We start from the raw sequence: 21,154 nt of genomic DNA on the forward strand, positions 1-21,154 counted from the left end.
TTACCTCATTAACTCCTTCCCTGTACCCTATTATCATCCATATATTCTAGATGAAGAAACTGGGATTTAGGTATGTTAAGTGACTTGCCAAAGGCCACAGAGACAGTAAGAACTGAGTTAAGACTTGAGCCCAGGCAGCCTGACTCCTGAACCTCTCTGCATATGAGAATATGTGTGTGCGAGTCCGTTTTCCCTTTAAACACATACGAAAACGTATACACTGCTTCCTCTTTGATTTCACTAGTATTATACCTTAAAGATTGCTTCATATCAGCACATTTAGATACGGCTATTGATGGGAAAATATTTTATTTAGAAATTAAGACTGTTACCTTCATGAACCCAAAGAATAAAAACCAGTGTCTTCACAATACTAAATCAGACTCCATCCTGAAAGGCCTTTGTTTAATGCATAGTAAGATTAAATCCAGGAATGTGGTGGTATAATAAAAGCACTGAAAATAAATGGAATGAAGTCTGTCTTTTTTTTCGTGCCCCTACATTTTTTCCTTCTCTTTCTTACTCCTCCCTCAAATTCCTAAAATCCCTTTATGATTTTTTTGGTGACAGTGGGCATCAGTTGCAGAGGTTGTTGACAGAGATCATTGAAGTAGTTCTGTACGGATTTTGGTGACCTTCAGAAATCAACTTTTCTTTGATCTGACCCATTCTGGATCAGTGTGTTTCATTCTCCTGCCTATAATTCACTCTGACCTTGTGTTTTTACATGTCATTTGTCTGTCTGAGGTCCAATGTTAAGACAGGATCAAGGTCTCACTGCATATTTGTACAGTGTGCTTCTTTCAGCTCTGGTGCCCAACTTGTACTAACTTATAGTCATAATGAGTAATCAGAAGGTGTACTTTCTTACCCTAGCCTTGGCAAGAATGCCAAAACTTTACCCAGCTCTTTGGGAGAAAAAAGCCATGGTTCCCTGAAGACATTTTAGTAATTGAATGTAGCTTTTCACTTTATTTTAGTTGAATAAAGTCTAAATTAAAAAAAAAAAAATCTGCTTAAGTCTTCATTTCTCTTAACATGACTTACTAATAAAGTTATATTCCTGTTTTGGTGGAAGTCTGCATAGTGTTAGCAATGGAAAATAACTGCCTACTTAGTTTGTGAGTTTGCCTTTTGCGTAGACAGATTAAAAATTGTTTTCAATATAGACAACGTTTTTTTGAATAGTCATTTAAAAAATATATGTTATCTGAGCATAAATAAACTATGAGAAATGTCTTCTAAACCAAACTTTTTTTTGTATGTCTTTATTTTCCTCTTCTGTAAATTTGAAATGCTTCAGAAGAAGCTGACTAACTTGAAACTTTCACTTTTGAGAGCCAGTAGCTACAAACATGAAAAGTAGACATGGAGGAAGGGAATCTGAGAATGTGACTAAAGTGATTTTTTTAAACAGCTTTATTGAGTTGTAATTCACATACTATATATTCACCCTTTTAAAGTGTACCATTCAGTGGTTTTCAGTATATTCACAGAGCTGTACAACCATTATTGAGTTTTAGAACATCAACCCATGAAACTTCCCATACTCATTAGCAGTTACTTCCCATTTCTCTCTACCCCTGCCACTCAGCCCTAGGCAATCACTAATCTACCTTCCAGCTCTATACATTTGCCCATCCTGGACATTTCATACATATGGAATCATACAGTGTATGATCTTTTGTATGTGGCTTCTTTCACTTAGCATAATGTTTTCAGAGTTCATCCATGTTGTAATATATGTTAGTACCTCGTTCCTTTTTATTGCCTCACGTGACTTAATACCCTATTTTTACCCTATTTTTATGTTTATTGGACATCGGCAGTGTTAGATACGAAGTAAGTAAGTAAGCTACTGAAAATTTTAAATATAGGACCTCTTTGGTGTTTGCAGTATTTCTTTTTGTTCCATGAAGTTTCAAATACTTTGATTAGTCCTCCAAGTAATGATTCTTTTGTGAAGAATTAACTGACTGCTTCATCTCCAGGGAGCCTTAACATTCTTACAAGAAATTTAATCCAGAGATTTTTTGTTTTTTAAGTGAAGAGAATTTTCTTGTTAGATAAATTTGTTACTAAAACTGATGTGTTCATTGTGTCTGAGAACTGCCACCTACTTAGGGTTCTTAAGGAGTTGTCAATAAGTTTTAGCCTTTTAGAATTGTAAAATTTAATGAGCAAACTGGAAGTGACCTTAGAGATGACATGATTTCACCTTCACCTAAATTTAGAGATGAAGAATCTGTAGGTTAAACTGTGAGGCTAAACCACCTGTCCAGGGCCACATGGCTTAATTAACTTTCTTTGATAACCACATATTTTTATTAAGGGGATTTTGCATTTTGGGATTGATCCAGGAAAGCAGCAAAAAAGTGTATGTAAACTAAGAACCCTGTTAATTTTTGCATTCTTTTTCATAGGCACTGTTGGCATCTGAACCAAAGAAAGGCAAAATGGATTTGTTGAAAATAACAATGAAAGAGTTAATCTCTTTGGCTGGGCCTACAGATGACTTACAGAGCACAGTCCCCCAGGTAATCATGGAAATACACAAACCCTCCAGTGTTGTTTTTTTCGTTTTGTTTTTCTTGTTTTTCGAGATGGAGTTTCGCTCTTGTTACCCAGGCTGGAGTGCAGTGGCGTGATGTCAGCTCACTGCAACCTCTGCCTTCTGGGTTCAAGCAGTTATCCTGTCTCAGCCTCCTGCAGTGGTTTTAAATCTTTGCTTTATTTTTTAACAATAATTATTTGCTGGAGATAAAGAACTCTTGAACGTTGGACAGACATTTGAAGCTTGTTTGAATAGTTTTTATTTTTTTTTTGTCTTTACCATCCACAAAATAAACCATTGCTTTAGTTGAATATATTAATCAAAACAAACAATTTTTAAACTCTGGCGAAAACATCCAGCTTATATAAGCTATTTTATAATACTATTGCATCCACAAATTTGAAAGTGTATATGCTAGCACTTGAGAATTTCATGTGTGCTTCTTTGAGTTGATGTACATTTTGTAACTCAGCCGTTGAAAATTTCCTTTAAATATGGTATCTGACTTTTGGGATGTTCACATTTAGTTCCTTGTAGTCACTACCTATATGTATGAAGTTAAAGCACTCCTCATAGCTTCACTTCACCACTAGGGAGTCAGTATTAATACCCGTCAAGTACTGCTTGTACATTATAGTCTGGGCTTCCTCAGTTAATGCTTCATAGTAGGACACTCCTTTTTTTGTTTGTGTTTTGAGACAGTCTCACTCTGTTTTCCAGGCTGGAGTGCAGTGGTGCGATCTTGGCTCACTGCAACCTCTGCCTCCTGTGTTCAAGCAGTTCCCATGCCTCAGCCTCCCCAGTATCTGGGATTACAGGTGTGGGCCACCACACCTGTCACATCACCTGAGGTTGGGAGTTCAAGACTGGGCCCAATCACCTGTTGGCCAGGTTGGTCTTGAACTCCCGACCTCAGGGATCTGCCTGCCTTGGCCTTCCAAAGTGCTAGGATTACAGGTGTGAGCCACTGTGCCCAGCCTATAGTAGGACACTCCTACCCAACTATAAAGGGCCATGCTAGGTCAGGGAACAGATTGAGAGCTGAAGTTTACAATCAAGTACAATAAGTACATAGGATTTTATTTTAGAGCCTGTGGGAGGTGTTAAAGGGAGCCCACGGGCCAGAATGTGGACTGTGGAAAAGAATGGGGATTCTTTCCACAATCATATGGAACATAGTCATATGGCATATAGTGGCCAGTGCCCATAGGTATGAAATGTCTTCATTTCTTTAAAAAATTGACTAAAATGTTGTTAATCACTGTTCAAAAATGATAATTTCAAGGCATTTTTCAGTGAAATGTGAAAAAGATATAATTGGTTCTATTTTCCTAAACTATCACTTTAAAAAAGCAGATGCTGTGTATCTATTATCTGAAATGCTGGGAACCAGAAGTGTTTCGGATTTCAGATTTTTTTTTCTTCTTTTTTTTTGGCATTTTTGCATTATACTGAACGGGTCAACATCTCTAATCTGAAAATGTAAAGTGCTCCAATGAGCATTTCCTTAGAATGTCATGTCGGTGCTCAAAAAGTTTTGGATTTTGGAGCTTTTTTGATTTCAGATTTTTGGATTTGGGATGCTGAACCTGTGCTATTTTTATAAGAACATCTAAAAATAATGGGGGTTGATTTTAACGAGTGCTGGATAATTATTGCCCTACTGTACTTCAAGGTGATGGCATTTTAGTGATCATTTTTATGAAATTGGTGAGATTTAAAAATTTTGTCTGTGACCAGTCTTCTAAGCTTTTTTAGTTGATAATTTGCTTTCCTTCTCCCCTCCCATGGTTCATTTCTTTATTATTTTTATTATGTATCTTTTGAAATATTTCAGCATACAGAAATATATAGTGAATAATGAACATATTTGAAACCAATTCCAGTTTAAGAAATTAAACATTACAGAGATTGTTAGTTATGCTGTGGATTCTTCCACATCTCATTCCCCTTTATTCCTCCTCAGCTATAACCACTAACCCAAATTAGTGACTATCATTCCCAAGCATTTTCATCATACTTTTATCTCCTTTTACATGAATGTTGTTATTCACACTTTTTATACTTTGGTTTTGTCAATCAACATTATACTTTAAGGTTAGTAAGCTCCTGTTCAGCCCCTGTTCACTTTCATTTCTGAACAGTATTTTATTCTATTTCATTTCATCCCTTCTTCTGTGAATGGACATTTGCTTTGTTTCCAGTTTTCTTGTATTAGAAACAATGCCGAAACAAACATTCTTGTGTGTCTCCTTACACATGTGAGTGTTTCTCCAGGTTATATACCTAGAGGAATTGCAGTGTTGTAGGGTACACACGTATTCAATTCGATACTGTTGTGTTGTCTCCAAAGTGGTTGAACTAATATTCCTGCCAGCGGAGTATAAGACTTTCCATTGCTTATCAACACCGTTGTATTATCAGACTTTTACAGTTTTTGACTTTCTGCTTAGTGTGAAATGCTGTTTTCTAGTTTTATTTTGCATTTCTCTTATTACTAGTCAGCTTTAACATCTTTTCATATGTTTATTAGCCTTTTGGTTTACTTCTGAGAGTTGTCTGTTGAAAGACTTTGCTTACTTTGATATTGGTTATTTGTCCCTTCATTTTTGTTTTGTAGGAGCTGGATTTTTGTTGTTGTTTCAGAAATATTTTCTTGATATTGATTTCTTTTTGATTATTTGAATTACATATATATTCTCCCAACCTATGGTTTCTCTTTTTACTTTGTGGTCTCTATTATTATATAGATAATTTTTAATTTTAATAAAATACAATAGGTTAGCTTTCTCCTTTATGGGTTGTACATTTGGATCTTATTTCAGAAATTCACCCCAAGATCAGAAAGATATTTTATATTTTCTTTTTTCTTTTTTTTTTTTCCCAAGACGAGGTCTTACTCTGTGGCCTAGGCTGGAAGGCAGTGATAAGATCTCGGCTCACTGCAACCTCCGCCTCCCAGGTTCAAGCGATTCTCCTGCCTCAGCCTCCTGAGTAACTGGAATTACAGACTTCCGCCATCATGCCCTGCTAATTTTCATATTTTTAGTAGAGACGGGGTTTTGCCTTGTTGGCCAGGCTAGTCTTGAACTCCTGACCTCAGGTGGTTCTCCCACCTCGGCCTCCCAAAGTGCTGGGATTACAGGCGTTAGCCACCGCGCCTGACTGAGAAAGATATTTTATATTTGCTTTTAAAAGTTTTGAAGTTTTACTTGTCACACTTGTCATAATTTTATGTAAAGGAAACCATATTATTATTTTTTTACAGATAGGATATTGCTCTGTCACCCAGGCTGGAGTGCATGCAAGTCTTTATGTTACCTGTAATTTGTCTTTGTTAGTGTAAAATAAAATAATTTAATGTTTGCCATTTGGATGACTGATACAGAGACATTTCTGATATAATACATCCTTTTCTTCTTGATTTGTACTGCCTCTATTATGTGTTTTCATAGATAGGTGGTTCTGTTTCTGTGCTGCCTTTCATTGGTCTATTAATCTATCCCTGGAGCAAAACCACTATTTTATTTTTGTTTTTATTTTTTTGAGATGGAGTCTTGCTCTATCACCCAGGCTGGAGTGCAGTGGTGTGATCTCAGCTCACTGCAACCTTCACCTCCTGGGTTCAAGCTGTTCTCCCCCCTCAGCCTCCTAAGTAGCTGGGATTACAGGCCTGTGCCACCACGACCGGCTAATTTTTGTATTGTTAGTAGAGATGGGGTTTCACCATGTTGGTCACGCTGGTCTTGAACTCCTGACCTTAAGTGATCTGCCCGCCTGGGCCTCCCAAAGTGCTGGGATTACAGGCGTGAGCCACCACACCTAGCCTAAAACCACTATTTTAATTATTGTGTCTTTATAAAAAGTTATAATATCTGGCAAGTTGAATCTTTTTTTGTTTTCTCTTCAGAATGACCTTGGCTATGTTTGGCCTATTGCTCTTCTATAAAAAATTTAGAATTAGCTTGTTAAACTCAGTAAAAAGCCCTTTTGGAATTTTGGTTAGAATTTAAACGTATTGATTTATTTGGGAGTTTTGCTCTTGTTGCCTAGGCTAGAGTGCAATGGCGTGATCTCGGCTCACTGCAACCTCCGCCTCCTGGGTTCAAGCAACCCTCTTGCCTCAGCCTCCCGAGTAGCTGGGATTACAGGCGTGCACCACCACGCCTGGCTAATTTTTTTATTTTTAGTGGAGACAGGGTTTTGTCATGTTGGCCAGGCTGGTTTTGAACTCCTGACCTTAGGTGATCCACCTGCTTCGGCTTCCCAGAGCGCGGGGATCACAGGCGTGAGCCACCGTGCCCAGCCCATAAAAGTATTACAGATTATTTTTGAGATTTATTTCCAATGTCTTATTTTTTTTGCAATTATGAATGGTATTTTTAAAAGTTTATATTATCTGTTGCTGTTTGAGAAGATTGCAGTTAATTTTTGGATTATTATCGTGCTTGTATTCAGCAGCCTATCAGAATTGCTGTAATACAGCAAATGACTTATCTATAAATTCTTTTGGATTTGTTTTATGGATAATCATATCTTTGACAAATAATGCTAAGTTTGTTTTAACTTTCTAATTTTTAGTTTTTTAAAAACAGTTTTTGTTGCACTTTGTTGCTGGAACCTGTAGTACAGTTTGGTATAGAAAGAGAGATAACAGGCATCCTTAGGTTATTTCTGATCAATTTGCTGCAATTTTTAAGCTACCCATTATCTTATTAAGGAAATTGAATTTTATTCAATATTTTTTGCATCTTTTGAGATAAATATGTTTTCTTCTAGAATTTGCAGATGTCATGAATTGTATTGATTTTTTCAATTTAATATTATCTTTGCATTCTTGCATCTCTCACTGGTTTTGTGAGTGAGACTGGCCTGTGGTTTTCCTTTTCATACTGTTTCTGTCCTTTTTTTAAATATGCATCTTTTGATGGAATTATAGTACATATACAGACAAATGTACAAATCATATGTGTACCTCAGTACGGTTTCACAAAGTGAACACATTTGTGCAGTCATCAAGGAACAGAACATTTCTAGCAACTGAAAGCCCCCTCTTGCTCTCTTCCAGTTCACACCCTTCTCTCCAGGAGTAGCCACTAGCCTAACTTCCAACACTCTAGTTTTAGTTTTATCTGTTTTTTGAGTTTTACATAAATGAGACCATACATTATTATTATTTTTTTATTTTAGAGACAGGATCTTGTTCTGTCAGTCAGGCTGGAGTGGAGTGGTGCTACCATAGCTCACTGTAGCTTCAAACTCCTTCATAATATTTTTTATTTATTTGTGCCTTCTTTCCTCTGTTCTTGGTTAGTCTTGTCAGAGGTTTATTTCTGTTTCAGAGCATCACCTCTTGGGTTTGTTAATGCTCTTAGTTGTGCCTTTGCTATTTTAAAAGTTTCTGCTCTAAATTTTTATTTTCCTTCTGTGTTTCAAGTTTATTGTTCTCTTTCTGTTGACTTAATCGGTCACTTACCACAATCATTCTAGTCATTTAAAAAAATAGAAGCATTTGAGATATACATTTTTTTTTTAATTTCACTTAAACTGCATCCTACAAGTATTGGTATATAGGTAGCATCTTCAAAATATTAAAAAAAATTTTGACCAGCGTTTAATGTGTTTGAAAACGTGCCAATTTTAAAAGCATTTTTTAGGCCGGGTGTGGTGGCTCACGACTGTAATCCCAGCACTTTGGGAGGCCAACGCAGGTGGATCACCTAAGGTTAGGAGTTCAAGACCAGCCTGGCCAACATGTTGAAACTCTGTCTCTACTAATTATAGAAAAATTAGCCGGGCATGGTGGCACACACCTGTAATCCCAGTTACTCAGGAGGCTGAGGCAGGAGAATCACTTGAACCTGGGAGGTGGAGGTAGCAGTGAGCCGAGACCATATCATTGTACTCCAGCCTGGGCAACAAGAGTGAAACTCCATCTAAAAAAATAAAATAAAATAAAAAATAAATTTTTTTTTTAAGTTTCTTAATTCCATGCTGATCAGAGCATAATCTATAAGTTATTAGTTACTTGGTATTTGTTGAGACTTTATTTGTGGCTAAGTTTGAGGGATTTTAGAAAATAAATGTTTCATGTGTGCGTGAAAATAACGTGTTGTTCTCTGTATTTAGGTGCAGGCTTCTACATATGTGCATTGGATCAAGCTTTTTTATAGCATTGTTTGGATCTTACTAATTTTTTGTAAAATGGTTTATCAGTTACTGGATGTGTTTTATTAAATCTGCTGTTTCATTTGTGAATTATCCATTGCTTGTAATTCTGTAAATTCTTTGTTTTGAGGCTGTGCTATTGTATATGTGTAGATTTAGAATTGCCACGGTTTTCAACCTACAACTGATTTTGAACTTCTTGTTTTAGGTTCATGCTTTAAATATCCTTAGAGCGTTGTTCAGAGATACACGCCTGGGAGAAAATATTATTCCTTATGTTGCTGATGGAGCTAAGGCTGCAATTCTGGGTTTTACATCACCGGTCTGGGCAGTAAGTGCTGTTACTATTCATTTTCATTGATTTAATTATGCTTCTGAGTAGATTTTAATAAACTAATCTTCCACTGGATGATAAAAAATATTTCCTGCCCTTTACCGTGAAGTTTCTTAGAAATCTTTGGATCAAGCTACATTTTTGATTGTTGATGGTTCCATTTTCACTCATTTGTTGGCTGATTAACCGTCTTTCTTTGTTTTTTTAAAATTTTTTTTACTTTGGTGATAGCTTTAGGGTTTACAATATGTATCTTTAGCTTATCACAGTCTACCCTCAAGTGATATTACACCATGTCACTTAAAGTATAAGAACTTAATAATAGTGCACTTCTGTTTCTCTCCTCCCAGTCTATGTGCTGTTACTGTTACACATTTTACTTTCATGTGTGTTGTAAACTCACACTACATTGTTGTTATTTTTCTTTAAACAGCCAGTTATATTTCTTTTTAATTTACCACTTTAGCTGTTTTTAAGTATACATAATGCAGTGGCATTATGTGCATTCACAACAGCGTTTATCAGCACTGTGCTTTTCTGGAACATTTTCATCATCCCGAGCAGAAGCTCTGTATTCATTAAACACTAACTCCCATCTCTCATCTCCTTCACCCCTAGTAACCTCTGTTCTTTCTGTCTCTATGGATTTGCCTGTTCTCATACCTCATGTAAATGGAATTGTACAATGTTTGTCCTTATGTTATTGGCTTCTTTCATGTAGTATATGAAAGGTTGATCCATACTGTGCGGTGGGGGTAGGGTGTGTGTGTGTGTTGGTTTATCAGTATACACGGTATACACACATCCCACATTTTCTTTTTTTAATTTTTATTTTACTTTAAGCTCCAGGATACATGTGTAGAATGTGCAGGTTTGTTACATAGATATAAGCGTGCCATGGTGGTTTGCTGCACCTACCAACCTGTCATCTAGGTTTTTTGTTTGTTTGTTTTTAATTGAGATGGAGTCTCACTCTGTCACCCAGGCTGGAGTACAGTGGTATGATCTCAGCTCACTGCAACCTCTGCTCCCCGGGTTCAAGTGATTCTCCTGCCTCAGCCCCCTAAGTAGCTGGGACTATAGGCACGTGCCACCACGCCCAGCTAATTATTGTATTTTTGGTAGAGAGAGGGTTTCACTATGTTAGGTAGGCTGGTCTGGAACTCCTGACCTCGTGATCTGCACGCCTTGGCCTCCCAAAGTGTTGGAATTACAGGCGTGAGCCATCATGCTTAGCCTGTCATCTAGGTTTTAAGCCCCACACGCATTAGCTCTTTGTTCTGATGTTCTCCCTCCCTTCCTGCCTCCAACAGGCCCTGGTGTGTGTTGTTCCCCTTCCTGTGTCTATGTGTTCTCACTGTTCAATTCCCAATTATGAGTGAGAACACGCAGTGTTTGGTTTTCTGTTCCTGTATTAGTTTGCTGAGGATGATGGCTTCCAGCCTCTTCCATGTTCCTGCAAAGGACATGATCTCATTCGTTTTTATGGCTGCATAGTATTCCATGGTGTATATGTACTACATTTTCTTTATCCAGTCTATCATTGATGGGCATTTGGTTTGGGTCCATGTCTTTGCTATTGTAAATAGTGCTGCAATAAACATACATTGCATGTATCTTTATAGTCGAATGATTTTTATTCCTTTGGGTATATATCCAGTAATGGCATTGTTGGGTCAAATGGTATTTCTGGTTCTGGATCCTTGAGGAATCACCACGCTGTCTTCCACAATGGTTGAACTAGTTTACATTCCCACCAACAGTGTAAAAGTACTCTTATTTCTCCACAGCCTTACCAGCATCTATTGTTTCTTGACTTTTTAGTAATCGCCATTCTGACTGGTGTGAGATGGTATCTCATTGTGGTTTTGATTTGCATTTCTCTATCATCAGTGATGTTGAGCTACCACATTTTCTTTATCCCAGTTCATCTGTTGGTGGACATTTAGGTTGTTTCCACTTTTTGGCTATGATGAATAATGCTGCAGTGAATATTAATGTACAAATTATCTGAGTCATTTTAGTTCTTTTGGGTATATCATATGGTAATTCCATGTTTAACTTTTTGAGGAATGAACAAACTTCTTCCCCAGCAGCAGCACCATTTTATACTCCCATCAGCCATGCACAAGTTCCAGTTTCTTTACATCTTTACTAATACTTGTTATCTTTTTTTTTTTTTTTTTGATAATAGCCATCCTAATGGATGTGAAGTGGCATCTCATTCTGATTTTGATTTGCATTTCCCTAATGATTAATTATGTTGATCTGGAAACAAAACAACTCTGAGTATTTAAATGTGTCTGTATTTTGGATGCTGTGGACTCTAGTATTAGTGTGTTGAGTTAGTGCTACAAATAAACTCCATCAAAAGTTGAAAAAACAGACACTCACAAAACATTGAAATGGAAGAGGTTAAATAGTGAGTCGCATTTTCTTTTGTAATATGGTCACTGTCCAGAAGCATCTTGATTCAAAATCTTAAAGATAGTGGACAATACCCAGTACAATTGTTTCATGTGTTTTCTTATGATTTCTGGGAGAAACGTTATAGTTTGTTTTCCTATATCATTGTGTCTTCTAGAATAAGGAGAATAACCTCTGGTTTATAGATGCTTGAAATATGGCTTAAAGTAAAAAGTCTGGCAAAGGGAGAGGAGAAAAGAAGCTAGATCTTAATACATTGCCTGCAGAGTGGAGTATTAACTAGAAAGTCAGGCTTTCCAGTTAGTAAGCTGCACAAACCATTTCTTACCTGTATGATAAGCCTCTAATTGAGAGTAAGTATTTTGCAGTGGAAGCCAAAGGCATAGACTCCCATTGTGAAGAGGAATCCTTTGAGGTTGCCAACTCTTGCCTAGAAAATTGTGCATCTTCCTGTAAGAGATACACACTTCTGGAGTTCTGTCTAAGAGCATTGCATAACTACTCTTGAGGTCACAGAGTTTACCTTTTACACTTACAGGAAGTAGAGCAATGCCTTTATGCTGTCAGTAGAGTCAGAGAGGTAGGAATGTGGCTTGACCATCAGGAATACTGGAGATCATAAAAGTGATTGTCAGAATTACCAATATTGCTTTCTTCAAGCCATTAGTTCCAGATGAACCAAGAAATATTTTCCATGAAAGGACTTTCAGAGAGTGAAGCCTGGTGATTCGTCCAACTTTTTAGTAAAATTGAAACTATCAGAAATGAGTGATTCATTTTGTTTTGAAAAGACTATTTTTGAGACCCTAAACAGTAATACATGTGCACTGCAGAAATTTTGAAAATAAAGAAAAGCATAATAAAAACGGTAAAAGTCACCTGTTAAATTACCGTACAGATATGAGCATTCTGATTCATTTTCTTTCTCTTTTTTTATGTGTGGGCTTTACATATGCGTAGTACATGTATGCATACATATCCACAAAAGGCTACATAAATATATATAAGTGCTTTTATTTTCTTTCTAATTTCATAATACTAATAATTTCATTTCTTGGAATCTTCCTTTTTAACACTTTATGAAGGAAACATTTCTATTTAGTTTGCTTTGCTAGAGGAAATAAATATCATAGCTATAATGATCAACACTGTTACTTAATATTATAAATGGTTATATTTTCTGCTGTATAAAAGTCTAATCTAAGATAAAATTTATAAGTCAACCTACTTAATGGATGTAAAGAAGTATTCACTTACAAAAGCGATTTACGAAAGCATTCTCTGTTGAAGTGATTTTAAGTGTAAATTTTCCTTAGTGCATGCGAAATATGGTTTGATTTGCAGAACTTTGATTTGTACACATCCTCTTAGGAATATAACTGTGCTTAAAGCTGGCTACATCTGTACTTTTGACTTAATTGTTTTTCCTGATAAGTTAGGGAAAATACACATGTAAAATGAACTTAATTTTAACTTGCAGTAAAGAAATAGTTTTCAGAAAGCATTCATGTATATATTTAATTTGTTTTTACAGATTCCTTAGTCTTTTGTATTGAAACCATACAGATCTCTCAAACTTTGCTACCTAATAAGCATTTTTAAAATACAGAGAAAGGTATTATGTAAATATTTTCAGCATTAGACATATCTACTTAATATATCGTAGATGTTATATTAAGCACTAGAAATACAAGGATAGATTATACATAATCATAATAATGGCTGTCTTATTGAGTATTTCTCATGTACCTGGCATAATTTACATTGCATTGATTATCTTAGTAGGTTCTGTTATCAGGTAGGTTCTGTTATAATCCTCATTTTACAGATGTATTTTTAGTAGAGATGGGGTTTCACCCTGTTGGCCAGTCTGGTCTTGAACTCCTGACCTCAAGTGATCCATCTGCCTCGGCCTTCCAAAGTACTGGGATTACAGGTGTGAGCCACTGCACCCAGCCTCTTCTGTATCTTAAACAAGTCTACATGAAAGCTTTTTCATGCAAGAAAGGAAAGAAAAAGTTATACACTCTGTGAATAGAAGAGAAAAATTTTGGTAACAGTTGTTTGCAGTCAAATTCCAGGTTCTTATCAACCATATATTCAGGGCTTGATGGAGAAGGAGGTCAGGAGCAGGAAGTGTTTCCCTTGTGAGAAGGATGGATTTTAGCTGGGATTAAAATCATGCATTACTTAATGACAGGAATTCATTCTGAGAAATCTGTTGTTTGGGGATTTCATTGTCGTGTGAACATCATATCATATACATGTGCAGACCTAGATGTATAGCCTACTCCACCCCTAGGCTGTATGATAGAGCCTATTATTCCTAGGCTACAAACTGTACAGCATGCTCCTATACTGAGTATGCTACCATGCTGAGTATGTGGGCAGTTGTAACACAGTAATAATTATTTGGATAGCTAAACACAGAAAAAGTACAGTAAAAATACGGTATTATAATCGTATGAGACTATCATTAAATATGTGGTCCATTGTTGACCACAGCATCATTTCGTGGTTCATTACAGCTATTATCATTTCTCCATTTTTAACTTTACTACTACTTACCCTTTTCTGTCTTTGCTCTCCTTTTTACTTATTAATGGCAATAACTGCGGTTAGTTTTGCACCAACCTAATGTTTTCCATCCATCCTTCCAAAAAGGGACATGTTTTTATTGCCATTACTACTATGAATTTTTCAAAATACATTAGCCCCGTTAATGACCTTTTGTATTACTCATATTAAGATTGCTATCAATGATTCATATTAGCATTTATTGTCAGTGAATTAGGAGTCGATAATGCAGTTTGTTAATCACAACCTCTTTCTCATTTCTTTGTCTACTTCAGTCTCCTCGTTAACTTTATTTATAGTGGATGGAACAGAAAATATGGATGAAATACTAAAACATAAAAAGCAATACCTGAAACAGATATCCTTGAACCATTCATACTATCACACAGAAATCTAAGGGACACTCTTCTGTCTTAAGTAGGAAGTAGGCTTTCATGCTAGTTATTTTGCTCTATATTTACAATAAGTCTTTTAAATGTTCTTCTATATGACTTACACAGTTCTAAAACAGAGTATGTATTTTTCAACCTACTGCCCAAGGTAATTTATAGATTCAATGCCATCCCCATCAAGCTACCAATGAGTTTCTTCACAGAATTGGAAAAAACTGCTTTAAAGTTCCTATGGAACCAAAAAAGAGCCCGCATCTCCAAGACAATTCTAAGTCAAAAGAACAAAGCTGGAGGCATCACGCTACCTGACTTCAAACTATACTACAAGGCTACAGTAACCAAAACAGCATGGTACTGGTACCAAAACAGAGATATAGACCAATGGAACAGAACAGAGTCCTCAGAAATAATACCACACATCTACAGCCATCTGATCTTTGACAAACCTGAGAGAAACAAGAAATGGGGAAAGGATTCCCTATTTAATAAATGGTGCTGGGAAAATTGGCTAGCCATAAGTAGAAAGCTGAAACTGGATCCTTTCCTTACTCCTTATACGAAAATTAATTCAAGATGGATTAGAGACTTAAATGTTAGACCTAATACCATAAAAACCCTAGAGGAAAACCTAGGTAGTACCATTCAGGACATAGGCATGGGCAAAGACTTCATGTCTAAAACACCAAAAGCAACGGCAGCAAAAGCCAAAATTGACAAATGGGATCTCATTAAACTAAAGAGCTTCTGCACAGCAAAAGAAACTACCATCAGAGTGAACAGGCAACCTACAGAATGGGAGAAAATTTTTGCAATCTACTCATCTGACAAAGGGCTAATATCCAGAACCTACAAAGAACTCAAACAAATTTACAAGAAAAAAACAAACAACCCCATCAAAAAGTGGGCAAAGGATATGAACAGACATTTCTCAAAAGAAGACATTCATACAGCCAACAGACACATGAAAAAATGCTCATCATCACTGGCCATCAGAGAAATGCAAATCAAAACCACAATGAGATACCATCTCACACCAGTTAGAATGGCGATCATTAAAAAGTCAGGAAACAACAGGTGCTGGAGAGGATGTGGAGAAATAGGAACACTTTTACACTGTTGGTGGGATTGTAAACTAGTTCAACCATTATGGAAAACAGTATGGCGATTCCTCAAGGATCTAGAACTAGATGTACCATATGACCCAGCCATCCCATTACTGGGTATATACCCAAAGGATTATAAATTATGCTGCTATAAAGACACATGCACTCGTATGTTTACTGCAGCACTATTCACAATAGCAAAGACTTGGAATCAACCCAAATGTCCATCAGTGACAGATTGGATTATGAAAATGTGGCACATATACACCATGGAATACTATGCAGCCATCAAAAAGGATGAGTTTGTGTGCTTTGTAGGGACATGGATGCAGCTGGAAACCATCATTCTTAGCAATCTATCACAAGAACAGAAAACCAACCACCACATGTTCTCACTCATAGGTGGGAACTGAACAATGAGATCACTTGGACTCAGGAAGGGGAACATCACACACAGGGGCCTGTCATGGGGAGGGGGGAGGGGGGAGGGATTGCATTGGGAGTTATACCTGATGTAAATGACAAGTTGATGGGTGCAGCACACCAACATGGCACAAGTATACATATGTAACAAACCTGCACGTTATGCACATGTACCCTACAACTTAAAGTATAATAATAATAAATAAATTTTAAAAAAAATAGTAAAACTGAAAAAAAAAAAAAAATCAGTTACAGTAGTCCCCTCCTCAAATTTGAGGAGGATGTATTCCAAGACCCCCAGTGGATGCCTGAAACCGTGGTTAGTGCTAAACCCTATAGATATGCTTTTTCCTATACATACATACCTGTGATAAAGTTTAATTTATAAATTAGATATCATAAGAGATAACAATTATAACAATAGACCATAATAAAAGTTAAGTGAATGTGATCTCTCTCAAAATACCTTAGTGTACTATACCACAGGTAACTGAAACCACAGAAGGCAAAACTGCAGACGAGAAGGACCATTGTAATGTAATATACCGTGTGAATAGACTAAAGAACAAAAACCACATGATTAAGCAGATACAGAAGAGACAGTTGACAAAATCCAGTGCTGTTTTATGTGAAAAGAAACTAAGAATGGAAGGGAAATTTCTCAACCTCAATGGAAAATCCATAGCCAACAGTATACTTGATGGTAAAAGAGTGAAAACTTTCTCTCTAAAATCAGGAACAAGACAAGGAAATCTACTCTCGTCACTCATATTCAACACTGTACTGGAGGTTCTAGTAGACCAACTAGAGAAGAATAAAAAATAAAAGTTACCCAGTTTGTAAAGGAAGATGCAAAACTATCCCTATTTTCTGATAACAGGATCTTAAATATAGAAAATCCTAAGGAATCCACACACACGCAAATTAAAGCTTGTCTATTAGCAAGGTTTCAGGGCACAAGGTCATCATACAGAAATTGTACACTAGCAATGAAAAATCTAAAAAATTAAAAAGACAGTTTCATTTATAATAGCATCAAAAAGAATAAAATACTTAGGAATAAATTTAGCAAAGGAACTGCAAGAGTTGTTCACTGAAAATTATCAAACATTTTTTGAAGAAATTATAGGCCTAAATAAATGGAAAGATCTCCTGTGTTCATCACTGGAAGACTTACTCTTGTTAACATGACATATTCCCCAAATTAATATATAGATTCAGCACAACCCCTGTTAAATCCTTTCTGGCTTTTTTTTTTTTTTTTTTTTTTGCAGATCCTAAAGTACGTTTGGAAATGTGAGGAACCCATAATAGCCAAAACACTATTGAAAAAGAACAAAGTTGGAGGCCCCACAGGTCCCAATTTCAAAACTTAATGCAAAGCAACAGTAAATAAGAGATTGTGACATTGACATAAGGATAGGCGTATAAATCAGCAGATTAGGATTGATTGTACAGAAATAAATCTCCACATTTAATAAACAAAGGTGCCAAGACAATTCAGTGGAGAAAGAATAACCTTCAACAAATGGTTCTGGGCAACTGGATATCCACATGCAAAAGAATGAATGTGATCCCCATCTCATACCATATTCAGATGACTTGAAATGTATTAAAAACCTAAATGTAAAAGCTAAAACTATAAAACTTTTACAAGAGGACCTGTGTAAATTTTTGTGCCTTGGATTAGGTAACATTTAGTTAGATATGACACCTAAGGTACAAGCAACGAAAAAAATTGATAAATTGGACTTGAACAAAATCAGATGGCTGGGCATAGTGGCATGCAGCTGTAGTCCCAGCTACTCAGAAGGCTGAGGCTGGAGGATTGTTTGACCCCAGGAATTCAAGGCTGCAGTGAGCTATGATTACACCACTGTACTCCATCTTGGGTGACAGAGCACAAAGCTGTCGCTAGAAAAGTTTAAAAAAAAAAAAATTTTTTTTAAAAATAAAACTTAACCAGCATCAAGAAAAAAAAATATTTTTCAAAGGACACAATCAAGAAAGTATAAAGACAACCCACAGAATGGGAGAAAATATTTGCAAATTATATATCTGATAAGAGCGGAGTGTCTAGAACTCAATAATAAACGACGACCCAATTTTAAAATGGACAAATAATGTATATCTCCAGAAAAGTTAGGCAGATGGCCAGTAAGCACACAAGAAGATGCTTAACATCATTAGTCATTAGGGAAATGCTACAGTGAGTTACCATTCCATGCCCACTAAAATAAAATTCATGGAAAATAACTAGTATTGGGGAGGATGTGGAGAAATTGGAGAACTGGTGAAATCGGAACTCTTATACATTGCTAGTGAGACTATGAAATGGTGCAACCACTTTGGCAGTTCTTTTGAAGGTTAAACATAGAGTTACTATATGACCAATCTATACCACTTCTAGGTATATAGCCATGAGAAATGAAAACATGTTCACACAAAAACTTGTACATGAATATTCTTAGCAAAATTATTCATAATATTCCAAATTGGAAATAGCCCAAATGTCCATCAAATGAAGAACAGATTTTTAAAATATGGTATATGTATACAGCGGGATGTTATTCAGCCGTAAAAAAGGAATAACATACTGATACATGCTACAGCATGGGGGAACCTTGAGAAAATTATGCTAAGTGAAAGAAGCCAAACATAAAAGGCCACATATCATGTGATCCCATGTATATGAAGTATCCAGAAAAGGCAAGTTTATAGAGGCAGAGAGTAGATTGTGCTTTCCTACTGCAGGAGAATAGGGAGTGACGACTTAACGGCTCCCAAGTTTCATTTTGAGGTATTGAAAAATATCGTGGAATTTAGTTGTGATAGCTTCACGTTTTATGAATATAGTAAAAAACTACTGAATAGCATCCTTTAAAATAGTAAATTTTATGATGCGTGAATTATACCTCAATTTTAAAAAGTAATTTAAAAATGATTTTAAAACAAAATCATTCAGTCACGTTTGGAGGTTGTATGGCATGAACTAATTATTCTTAAAATGGTCAATGTATGGAAATAATTATTTACTAACTGATGAACAGGGTAACCAAATAGCAGATGAGGAAAAGCTTTTAAAAAAAAAGTTTTTCTGAGGATGTAAATGATTAATGCAGAAGGCCTATCGTGATTTTGCTACACCTAGTGGAAAAGATAATGATCATCACTGATTGCTAATGAGGACACTTTATAAGGGATATCTTAGTCCCTTCGGGCTGTTATAACAAAATACCACAAATTTATGTCTCACAGTTTGGAAGCTGGGAAGTCCAAGATCAGGATGCTGGCAGATTTGGTGTCTGGTGAAGGCCTACTTTCTGATCATAGATGGCACCTTTTAGCCGTGTCCTCACATGGTGGAAGAAGTGAGGCAGCTCACTGGGGTCTCTTTTATAAGGGCACTAATCCCATTCATGAGAGCTCTACCCCAATGACGTAATTATTTCCCAAAGGCCTCCACCACCTAACGCCTTGGAGGTTAGAATTTCAACATAGGAATTTTGGGGGAACACAAACATTCAGACCATATCAGGATGGGTCAGGCAGATAGGATTGGAACCATCTGGTCCATCTTAATATTACTAAAAAGACATTATGTGTCTCCTGCCATCAGTCTATTGAATCAGAGGAGTTTTGTTTCTGAGGGTGGTGCCCATTCACTTTGTAAAATGGTCCTCTACAGTTTTGTTTAAGGTGTGCTTTTCTCAACATCTCCAGGCACTCCTGTTTTAATTTTACTGCATCTGGCGCCTTTGTCAGAAAGTATGGCTTAGGGCAAGATGGAGTGTGTGTTTCTGTTTTCCTTTTCTTTTTGTGTTTTTGTGTGATTTCTAAGAGGAGAGAAGGTCCCAGATGTCTTTACCAAGTCATCTTAGACCTAAAAGTCTTTGGAAACTACCTCACTAGATCAGGTAGAAGATGATCCAGACCTGAACGAGGGCAGAGATTATATTGATAAAGTAACAGCATGGATTGATTTGTTGTTTGGGGATTAAATTAGGCAGGGCACATAGTAGGGCCTCCATGGATGTTTGATGACTCTTGAATGAACATAAGTGGATCTTTTCAGATTTAGGGTTTTATTGAAGCTTTGGTATGAATTGTGCCAGTATATCTGTAAAATTTACTTCTATGGTTACCATGCATGACTTGAGTCAGTTCTGGGCTTCTAGAGGAGAGGTTACAGACTGGTGGCCAGTAGGACAAACTAGCCCACCACTGTTTTATTTGGCTTTCATGGTGAGTTTTGCGGTTTTTTTTTTCCTTTAATTTCCTGCCAGCATTTCAAAATAGATTTCACATAAAAACCAGGGTTTCTGGCTTCTCTTGAAAAAGCAGAAGATCTGGCAAAACTGAACTTATATTTCCTCATGGCAGCAACTCAGCTGACACTGACTGCATTAGACAAAGTACATTGCTGCCTCTGTCGCTCACTGTTCCTGTGGGCGTTTGAGCTTGTGACTCTAAGGGCAGCGCTTTCAGGAAGCTGTTTTCTAAATCTTAACATTGTTACTTTTAGTGATCTTTCTACTTATATTGCTATTTAACACACCATATGGTTGTGTCACTTACTTAGAGTATAAGGTCTGTAATATCAGTAAGTATGTGTTTTCTGTTTCTGGATCTTATCCATGGTGCTGGTATAGGGCCTTACACACTGTAGCAAAGTGAGTACATATACATCTCTACACTGATTTAACAGAGTAATTGAGGAAGCCTGTAGTGCTGCAACAGTCAAGACCCTTTTATGATCTTCCAAAGCATCTTGACACATTGGTTGGGAAAAGATAGGGAAAAGATTATTATCATCTTGGAGAAATAATTTGTGTTTATTCAGGATAATTCCTGCCTCTTATCTTTACTAAGTTATCAGATAATTTCAGTATTGAAATTACTTGATAAGTTACTTGTATTGTGAAGCTGATAAGCAACATTTTGGATGTTAACTATTTTCTTGGCCATATTAATTACCTGGATTCTTTGAAGTTAGGATTTTTGGATTTTGTTTTTGTTTTTTTAAAGACAGGTTCTCACTCTTTTGCCCAGGCTGGAGCACAGTGGCACAGTCATAGCTTTCTGCAGCCTTAAACTCCTAGGCTTAAGCAATCCTCCTGCCTCAGCCTCCTGACTACATGGGACTACAGGCATGTGCCATGGCTCTAAAAAAAAA

At 36.5% G+C, this 21,154-nt stretch overlaps 1 protein-coding gene across 16 annotated transcripts in view; it reads left to right on the forward strand.

The window, feature by feature from the left end:
* THADA (THADA armadillo repeat containing) overlaps window positions 1–21,154 on the forward strand; it is a 358,465-nt gene that overhangs the window by 80,293 nt on the left and 257,018 nt on the right. For all 16 annotated transcript variants that reach the window (XR_012422434.1, XR_012422435.1, XR_012422436.1 and 13 more), the window contains 2 exons: window positions 2,424–2,537; window positions 8,931–9,053. Coding sequence is in view for 13 of the 16 variants with exons in the window: in XM_065527132.2 (XP_065383204.1) it covers window positions 2,424–2,537; window positions 8,931–9,053 (237 nt within the window). In the remaining 3 variants the exon portion in view is untranslated. The remainder of the gene's footprint in view (window positions 1–2,423; window positions 2,538–8,930; window positions 9,054–21,154) is intronic.

The sequence above is a fragment of the Macaca fascicularis genome, chromosome 13, assembly GCF_037993035.2.
Source record: "Macaca fascicularis isolate 582-1 chromosome 13, T2T-MFA8v1.1".
Lineage (NCBI taxonomy): Eukaryota > Metazoa > Chordata > Mammalia > Primates > Cercopithecidae > Macaca > Macaca fascicularis.